This window comes from Chelonia mydas, chromosome 4 (assembly GCF_015237465.2).
Source record: "Chelonia mydas isolate rCheMyd1 chromosome 4, rCheMyd1.pri.v2, whole genome shotgun sequence".
NCBI lineage: Eukaryota > Metazoa > Chordata > Testudines > Cheloniidae > Chelonia > Chelonia mydas.
Genome location: NC_057852.1, coordinates 56,084,281 through 56,093,351, shown reverse-complemented (window position 1 = coordinate 56,093,351; position 9,071 = coordinate 56,084,281). Strand labels below are relative to the sequence as shown.

The window sequence follows — 9,071 nt, the reverse complement described above, 5'->3', positions numbered from 1 at the left end:
GCCCTTTTGTTTTGCAATAGGAAAAGAGAGAGGCTTTTCCTTGTACCTTTATTACGTTTGTTGGAGCTCAGATTTCTTGCTCCCTGTCTCATTCCTCTTAATTTGTGATTAATCTGCATGCGTGGGTCAGACAATTATTCAGAATTGGTCTAATTGCAGAATATTTTTTATTTGGGGCACCAGAAAGCTTTCTATCTCCAGGCAGTAAAAGGTAAAAAATAAAACCCGCAGCGTTTGCTTTCTAAGCAGCTTCCTATTATCACATCTCCACTTAATTTTATTTCCATTCGCTACAAGTTAAATAGAAAGACTGGCTCACAAGGGAGCTGCCATGTGCCTACAGACTAGGGATGTCAAGCAGAGAGACTCACTGGGCAAAGTTAATTTCAATTCCCGAGGAGGATTTCATATTCCAGCTCGCTCTGACCCACAGTAATTAGCTGAGCTAACTAATGATTACTTACTTATTCCTTGTAATTATCTGGATTTAATAATTCGCTGTGTAATTTATTAATTCGCCCATAATAGCCTTTAAGTGAATGGCTCATTTAAGAGGGCAAAGCGGAAGTTCAGAGACTACCACACGCCTATTGACAAATGCTGCCCTTCTGGTGATTTTAATTACCCGATTCACTCTTTCTGTGGAATAGGTAAGTGGCAGCGTGGATCTTTTTTGTTTATTTGTTTACATATTTGGTAGCTCTTCTCTCTTTCCCTTTCTTTTCCCTCTTTTTTAAGCCACATGAGAAGCTCACAGAGTATTCTTTGGTTCCCCTCCCCTCCTAGAGACACAAACGTTATTAACAAAGCAACTTCAAAGTCATCAATACTTCCATCACACTGGGAAACATGAACTTCATTGGAGAAGCTTCAAAATGTTGCTTTATTTCACGCAAATTAAGTGGGGAGGAGGAAGATTTTAGCTTAGGCAAATAGGAGGATTATTTTGTGTTGTTTAGCAAAGAAATGTACATATCCCTGAATAGAAGTTTAAAGGGAAGAAATCACGTTTTGTAGTTTTATTTCAAGTTGAAATTGTGATACTAAAACGATAGTCGCTTTGCTTACACGGTGTAAACGCCGTTTGCAAGCTTATTTCTATTCATTGCAATATTGGGTTTGTTTAGCTCATGAAAATGCATTTTTCCTTCTTAGGGAATTCAGAATAACTACTTCACACCTTCAACTCGCCACAATTTTAAACCAGTCTCTTACTGCATTTTAGTTTATTTAAAAACAAACAACAACAACAACAACAAAACCGTGGTTACCAAGCCAGAGAATTGCACTTTCAAGAGATTTATTTTTTTGTAAATGGAACTAGCTAACAAAGAGATATTTAGATGAAAGACTCTAACCCTGATTATTGATAAGGCTATTCATCACTGTAGTTTGCACGTTAGTTCACAATCCTTTGCCTCCCGCTTCCTCCCCCCCCCCCCCCCCCCCCCCATTTAGTTCTTGATCACTGGGACGTGGAACCGAAAACCATGAAACGTTATGACTGAAAAGACTTACAACAGTAGCGACTAGCCTGTGACTCTTTAAAGAAAAATGAGGAAGTGAAGGAAGTAGGGTCTGAAACCTACGAATCCTCTCTTTCGCCGTCTCTGCGGTAAACATAGATATAAAATATCAGTCTGTATAACTTGAGTTCCTTCAGTTGTGAGGCTTGGCAAACATTTCAAAGAAACTGAGTCATGCGATACCGATTTATTTGATTGATACACCAGTGACATACGGTAATATCTGTCTATCAGTTATCACTCTCGGCGTGTTCAAGGTATTTTTAAAGCAAAATATCGATGTAATCCCTGAAGATAAAAAATAATATGTAACAACCATTTGTAGATTACATACTTTTTTCCTGTTCGGTGTTGGATGTTTCCGTCTCTTATGAATGCCAAAGGATCTGTTCTTAGTCAAATTACTTTTTGTTTGTTTTATTTTTCTAGTGAACAAATAAGCATTGCGTCAAGTGGAAACAATGGCCTATTAAACAGAAAATGAATCCAGATCTTTAAAACATGTTGGTGTCACTTTCAAAGTTATTTTAAAGCATTTGTTTATCTAATCTATCTATTCATCATGACTTTAAATCATAAAATCCTCAAAGAACCCAAAGCAAAAAGATTTACTAGCGGTCTGGGAAAGAAACGGCAAATTCTGAGGGGGAAAATGTTGCTATTGTAACTTACTGGAGTCAGTTTAACAATATGTGCTATTAACCCTTGACTATATCAATTCCCAGTGCAGCTCTCTATCCTAATCGATACTCTGCCATATCTGTAAAGCAGGCTTTCTTGTTATATTTAGCTGCCTCCCCTGACTTCAGGTTTTGTACTTTTTAAAAAATGTTATTTGTAAGAAGATTTAATATGGTGTTTCCCATCCTCCGCCTCCCCATTAGCGCTACATGGAAGGATTTGTCTAGGGCGAAGTAATATTTCGTTTAATTTGCTGAGTCCTAAAGCAATAAGCTGCTTCCCCTCCCCCCAGTCCATCTCTCTCTCTCTCTCTCTCTCTCTCTCTCTGCAGCAGGGTTTCTCGGATGCCTGGGCTGGAGGAGGCAGGCACTGGCAAGGTTGGAGGGCCGGACAGAGCAGAAGAGTTCTGTCCTTGGTGCTGAAAGCAAAGCCGGCATGAGGCAGAAGCAGCCACCATGACATAAAGGTGAGTGGAGAAGAGAAAGGGTTTGTATTTCAGCGCTCTCCGCTTTTACACTAATATGCGTCCCCCAGATCTTTTATGTACAAACTGCTCCTTCTCAAACACCCCGCCCCATAGAGCGAGTAATGGCCTGGCACTTGCGAGGAGACTTTCTTTTACCATCGCTGTTGGTTTGGTGCGTCTTTTTCTCAGTTTTAGCAAAATAACAGCCCATAATCCCCATTCCCTACATTTGAAAGGCGAAACGCCAAGGTTACAGCCCCATCGTAGCCGTTTATTCAAATTACTCTACATCAAAGAGCGCAACTCCTTGGGCAATAATGTTGTCAATCCCTACCTCTGTCTGACACACGAAGAATAGGCATGACACAGACCTTTCCAAGTGCTAAATCCGTTCTCTGTAGTACAAGGCAGGCTAGTTCTGGAGGGTATTTATATAGCACCTTCGGAATTATCTTTTCATCCCATCACATTTTAATTTGTCCTGCTAAACAAGAAACGCTCTTGGTCCAGGGCAATCTGTGGCTGTCTCTCAAATGGGGAAGGGGCTGAACTACACCTATATCTGATCTTTCCTCCCTGCTAGTCCCTCGTGCATTTTAAAATTCGTATGCATGTCCCCATGGCAGATGTTATGTGCGTGAAACTGATTACACACGGTTGCGTTTAAACGCATTTCACCACGCCAGTCCATACTATTAATTTTAAAGTATTTCTATTACTTCGCTGACTGTTCCTGTTGCCTTTGTGACTGGTAATATCGATCTGTACTAGCCAATAAGCAAGTGGCATAATGGCGCCACATTTTAATCTCCTCCTCGGACTTCTTTGGTCCAGAATAAATGCCACAGGAAACGCCGGTAGGTAAGTAGGCAGCCCTTCCTCCTTGTGTGTGTGTGTGTGTGTGTGTGTGTGTGTGTGTGTGTATTGTGCTGGGCACTGCGGCTCTGGAGCTGAGCTCCTGGGACCCAGCCTGCCCTCGTCATCACTCCCAGAGCCCAGCTAAGAAGACAGGTTAATTGAATAGCCATCTCCAGGCCACCCCAGCTTCCTTTCCACCATCCTTGCTTAGTAAATTCTACTGTGCAGTTAGCAAACTATTTATCTGGCTATATAGCAGGCCACACAGAAGCTCTGCGATGTTGCCTGGGAAGGAACAGTCAGCACATCCTTGGCGACCAACAGTGTCTATAAAGGTATGTATTTTACCGTCTGACAAGGTAGGCAAACACAGGGACACTATCAGCTCACGGGTTACCCCCTCCCGCCTCCAAAAAATCGGGTAAATACCGGATCAGACATATAAAGATGATCCAGCCACCATCCAGCCTGAAAGGAAGAGCTGGCAGGAGCTGTAAACCATTTAAAAAAATCAAAATAGTCCTCCCACTTCAACTTTAAAATATGAGATGTGGAAGCAATTTAAATTCAGTAGTAGACTTTTAATGAAAAAAAAAACCAGCAAACATACTTTCCCAATAAAACGTTAAAATCTTTTTTTAATGAAAGACAATTCAACAACATTTTAAATAACTTAATACATTACTGTAATAAATAAACCTTCTATTAACAAAAACAACAAAATTGTATCGGATACAGAACTTAAGACTTCAAATAGTCTCAAATAGAACAGCAATACAGCGAAATCTGTAAGAATATATCTATATGTGTGTCAATTCGAATGAAATATTTACAATACATATAGGTACCACAGTTCAAGTACCTTTCATTTTTCCTCAAAAGAATTGTACCAATAACGTGAATTTACAAGAGTGCACACTCTCTCTCTCTCTCTCTCTCTCTCTTTCTCTCTAAATTAAATTTGGCTTTTGTACAAACAAACCTCCAAAAAAGATTCTCCTCGAAGTATTGCAATTAAAGTAAATAAAAAGCGATCAGGTCTGAACACAGTTGTGATATAGCTTAGAAATCTAGAAAGACAAATACTGTGATGAAAACAAACCCTGAAACAACAAAACGCCACACTGTCACCTATTCAGCCACTTCTTTTCTCGCTTTAGAAGTGTGTGTGGGGGGGGACAATATGGGAATCCCCATTAAATATGTAACGCAGTAAACAAATACCTCGGACAGTGAATCAATCTACACAAATAATGTAGGACATCTATTATAGAGTGCCAACGCCTTACAAATAAGAATACTGGCCAGAGAAATATTTTAGTTTCAGGTGACAATTTACAGATGGCCAAAAGGGATATTTTTATAAGAAGGAAAAAGCTACAGATAATCAATTCTATCAACACAAAGTATTTGATTTTCACTATCCATACCTTTTTTTTTTTTACTTTTATCAAGACTTAGATTAAAGAGGTGTAATTAATTAGAATGAGCACAGAATGAAGTTGCTGGACAGATAAAATTAATAATTTACAAAGGGTTGTTTGGCAGTAATCTAATAATAGCTTTTAAAGATCAGTGAACACAGCAGGATCAATTCTTTTCCTAAGCATAATAATTTCAGCGAAGGAAAGAGTAATAATCACAGTAAAAATATATATATATATTTATAATACGCAGTGTATATGCAGAAAAAACTGCCATTTTTTTTTAAATCAAAATACTTTTGAGATGTCTCTCTCGCGGTATAGCCTCAACTCTAGATTAAAGTTTCAGTTTCCAGTCAATTTATTTTCTGAAAAATAGTTGCAAAGTGTACTTTTAAATTTTGAACACGGATGATGTCTTTAATAATAAAAACAAATCTTACTTGGTACGTCTTCGGTCCTTTAAAAAAGAATTTCTTATCTGCCTTCAAAAAGCCAGTCTCTGTTTGATAGTGTCATTCTGAACAAGCAGCCGTTCTGTCCAAGGGGAACTTTCCTAAACTTGACAATTTACTTCTTGTTTGGCAGACTCTCTGACAGTTTCTCTTTCTCTGTCGGTCTTTCTGTCTGTCTCTCTGTGTTTGTCTCTCTATCTCACTATAGAGAAGTATTAAAGTGTGTCTTGTTGCCGATTTTTTTATTTTTTTTTTTTAAAAAAGCTCCCATAGACTTTAAATCCCAGCGGAATATTTCATTCGTTTCTGTTTCTGTCTCTGATTACAGAACCAGACCCGGACCACGTTCTTCTTGAGGTCCAGTTTCTCTGCGATGGCCGCTATTTTTTCCGAGGAAGGACGTGGCTGGATGGCAAAATAGGCCTCCAAGGACCTCTTCTCAGGTGCAGCGATAGAGGTACGCTTCCTCTTCTTCTCTGCTCCATTGAAGAGCTCTGGTTTGGTGAGCTTCTCCCGGTGAGATTTCTCTGCTTCTTCTAGCCAGGCTTGCAAGATGGGTTTGAGGGCGATCATGTTATTGTGGGACAAGGTAAGGGACTCAAACCTGCAGATGGTGCTTTGGCTCAGTGAGCCTACCCCTGGGATCTTCAAGTTGGCCAGGGCAGAGCCCACATCTGCCTGGGTCACTCCGAGCTTGATCCTCCTCTGCTTGAACCTCTCCGCAAAAGCTTCTAGATCCCGGGGATCTGCGTCCACGTCGCTCATGCATCCCATGTGAGAAGGCAGCCCGTGGGCATGGGCCATGCTTAGAGCCGCCTGGTGCATAGGGTTCATACTGGCCATGTGAGGAGCATGGGCTGGCGTGGAGACCACCGAGCCGTCTGGTCCGGTCATGGCCCCCAGCGCCAGCCCTGGGGTGATGTGATCTAAAAGCTCCCCTTCCAAAGCCTGGTGAGGCTGGTGGTGGTGGTGATGGTGGTGGTGGTGGTGGTGGTGAGTGCCGGACAGGGCTGACGGGTGGGAAATGGGAACCGACGAGGAGGAGGCAGCAGAGGTGCAAGGGATGGTGTTCATGGTGTGGTAAGTAGCGTCCGGCTTGAAGGGGCTGTGATGAGGCGGGTGATGATGGTGGCTCTTGGTCTGGGAAACTATATCCACCGCCGCCAGGGCTTCGGCGCGGGCCAGCAAACTCTCATCCAGACCGCCGAATATATTGCTCTGCAATTGCAAATAGAAGGCACACATTACTGTCAACAGGGGATCGCCCTCCCTCCGCATCCGCACGCCTCTGGGCCATTAACACAACCCCAGCATGGCAAAAGAGAGAGCCTGAACCAGGAGAGGGGGAGAGAGAGACACACAACACGAGGCACATGCAACTTCCCAGGTCATAAAAATTAATATGAAAGGCAAGCGCCGCTGCATGCATAAGGCGGAAGAGAGCCGGGGGGTGCTGGGTGTTTTGCTGGGCAGGCATGAAAGAAACACCGTGCAGATCAAGGGGGCTGTGGGCATGTGCCTCAAAGCGGGCGCTGCTGCAGGACGTGCCTACCGGAGGGGTTGGGAGGCAGGCTCGCCTCATCGCCTCCGAGCTGCTGCTGGTGCTTGTGCTGCTCCTGCCGGCCCCGCTGCTGGTGCTGCTGGGGGAGCTGGCCGAGGGGGCGGCGGCGGCGGAGGTGCAGGGGGAGGCGTTGTGCAGCGCCGAGTACTTGGGCTCGTGCAGGCTGCCGCTGCCGTGGGGCATGCTGAAGGGCTGCTTGCTGTTCAGAGACATCATCATCATCCTCGCCGGCGGTGGGGGGCCCGCCCAGCCCACAGCGGAGACAGGGGAGGAGGTGGGAAGTTGAGGCTGCCGCCGCAGCCGCCTTGAGAAGGAAGGTGGCGCGGGGACGCGAGGGGCTTTTCTCGCTCTCCTCCTTCAGCCCCCGGTGCAGCCTCCGCCGCCTCCTCTCCGGCGGCAGCCGGTCGGCAAACTGCCCCTCCAGCCGCCTGGCCGCTCCGCTCTGCCTCTGCCTCTGCCTAACTCCCCGCTCCGCTTCCCGCCTGGGCGCCGGGTCCCTCTCTGCCTCTCGCCCCCCGCCCAGCCCTCCGAGCGCCTCTCCCTGCTCCGCTCCCCGGGAGTCCCCCTCGCCTGCCCGCCCTCCCACCCACCCGGCGGGAAACTCCCTGCTGCAGCCCGCTGGCTCAGCCCCTTCTCCGGGCCGCCGAGCCACGAACCAGCCCCGAGCGGAGCGTGTCCCGCTCTCCTCCCTAGTCTGCGCCTGGCCCCCGCCCGGCTCCGAGCCCCCTTCCCCGCGCCGCCGGAGGAGGCGGGAGTCCGGCGCCCTATTGTTCTGGTGCTGCCTCTGCTCCGGCTGCCGCGCACCTTGGCCCGGCAGGTGCCTTGTGCAGAAGAGACATCCCTGGAACTGGGCTGTGAGGCTTTCTCTCTCCCTCTGTTTCTCGCCGCTCTTCGCCCATTGGATGGAGGCGAGACCGGGGCGATGTGGACGCATGCGTCCTGCGAGTATGTGTGGGCAAATATTTAAGAGGGGTGGGGGTGGAAATCCGGGGAGAGGGGTGTGAGCGAAAAGGCATGGGGGCGGGGGGGAGGCTAGGGATGGCGAGAGAGCGCGCGTATGGGCGGATATATGGAGTGTGCGTTTGTGGGATGTGTATATGGCGCGCCAGAGACTATCTGGGTGTGAGGTGGGGGGTAGGGGGGCTGTATCTGAGAGTGTGTAAGTACAGAGTGTGTGTGTGGGTGTATGGAGTGTCTGCACAGACAGTGTGTGTTTGTATGGAGTGTCTGAATGGGATTTATGTACGGCGTGTGTATACCTGTACATGGGGAGTGTGGGTGTGTGGGGGAGCTGGTGGGGGGGGGGGCTGTGTGGAGGGTGCCTCGTGTGGGGGAAGAGCTGTGTGTGGGGTACCTGATGTGGGGGGGAGCTGTGTGGAGGGTACCTGATGTGGGGGAGGGTCTGTGTGTGGGGTACCTGAAGTGGGGGGGATACTTGTTGTGGGTGGGGAAGGTGTATAGGAAGTGTTCCCGTCTCTGGTGTGGATCCATTTGAAAACCTTTCCCTTCCAAGTCTTCTTCTTCATTAGCCACAGTAAAGGAGGTAGCTGGGTGCCCAGGGAGCCTGCGCTGCGCAGATGCAGTAGGACACCCCCACCCTCACCCAGACAGGCTGGCACAAGCTCCACTTATCTTCATTTCCACCGCCGCTTGTTCCTATTTTTATCCTGTCACGCAGGCACTTTGGCAGCACTTTGTGCCCAGCCGCTTCTCTCTGAAGCGGACGCACTTTTATTCCCTGCAAACAAGGCGCTGCCTCCTCCCCCGCCCCGCTCCTCAGACCTTTGTCTCTAGCACTTCCACAGCCTCTTTAGCTTTAGCCGAGCGCGGGGGGCGCCTGAGAGGATGCAGGAGCCGGTGCCTGGGGGAGCTGGGGTTGGAGGGAGAGGTGCTGGAGCTGGTTCTGGAGAATCAGGGAGCTGGTGCATGGGGGTCTGGTGGTGGAGGAAGCCGAGGCAGGAGGGAGCTGGTGCCTGAGCCTGGGGGAGCATTCAAGAGCTGGGGATGGTTGTGTTGGAGGTAGCAGGTGCTGGAGCTGGTGGTATTGGAGGGAGCGGGTACAGGAGCTGAAGGGGGTAGAGCATGTGGCGAGCAGGAGTT

General features: G+C 47.4%; 1 protein-coding gene and 1 long non-coding RNA gene across 3 annotated transcripts; one reads left to right on the top strand and one right to left on the bottom strand.

Annotated features, from left to right (window-relative positions):
* Positions 1-364: 364 nt before the first annotated feature.
* On the top strand, positions 365-6,357 carry LOC122465464. 2 transcript variants are annotated; one of them, XR_006290352.1, is made up of 4 exons: positions 365-650; positions 2,539-2,673; positions 3,791-3,866; positions 5,739-5,751. It is a non-coding gene; the product is annotated as an uncharacterized LOC122465464 (long non-coding RNA). The 2 variants fall into 2 exon arrangements; XR_006290353.1 differs by lacking the exon at positions 3,791-3,866 and having other exon boundaries at positions 5,739-6,357.
* POU4F2 (POU class 4 homeobox 2) lies at positions 3,836-7,483 on the bottom strand. Its single transcript, XM_037896430.2, has 2 exons — positions 6,963-7,483; positions 3,836-6,628 (listed from the first exon to the last, which is right to left on the bottom strand). The coding sequence occupies exons 1-2, from the start codon at positions 7,191-7,193 to the stop codon at positions 5,687-5,689; spliced, it is 1,173 nt and encodes a 390-aa protein (XP_037752358.1). The 5' UTR covers positions 7,194-7,483; the 3' UTR covers positions 3,836-5,686.
* Positions 7,484-9,071: the final 1,588 nt, after the last annotated feature.

Bases quoted from the DNA above. Each gene is read 5' to 3' on its own strand.
- POU4F2 (XM_037896430.2), bottom strand. From the start codon at position 7,193: ATGATGATGATGTCTCTGAACAGCAAGCAGCCCTTCAGCATGCCCCAC. The intron at 6,629-6,962 runs GTAGGCACGTCC...TTGCAATTGCAG, and splicing joins CCTGCCTCCCAACCCCTCCG to AGCAATATATTCGGCGGTCT.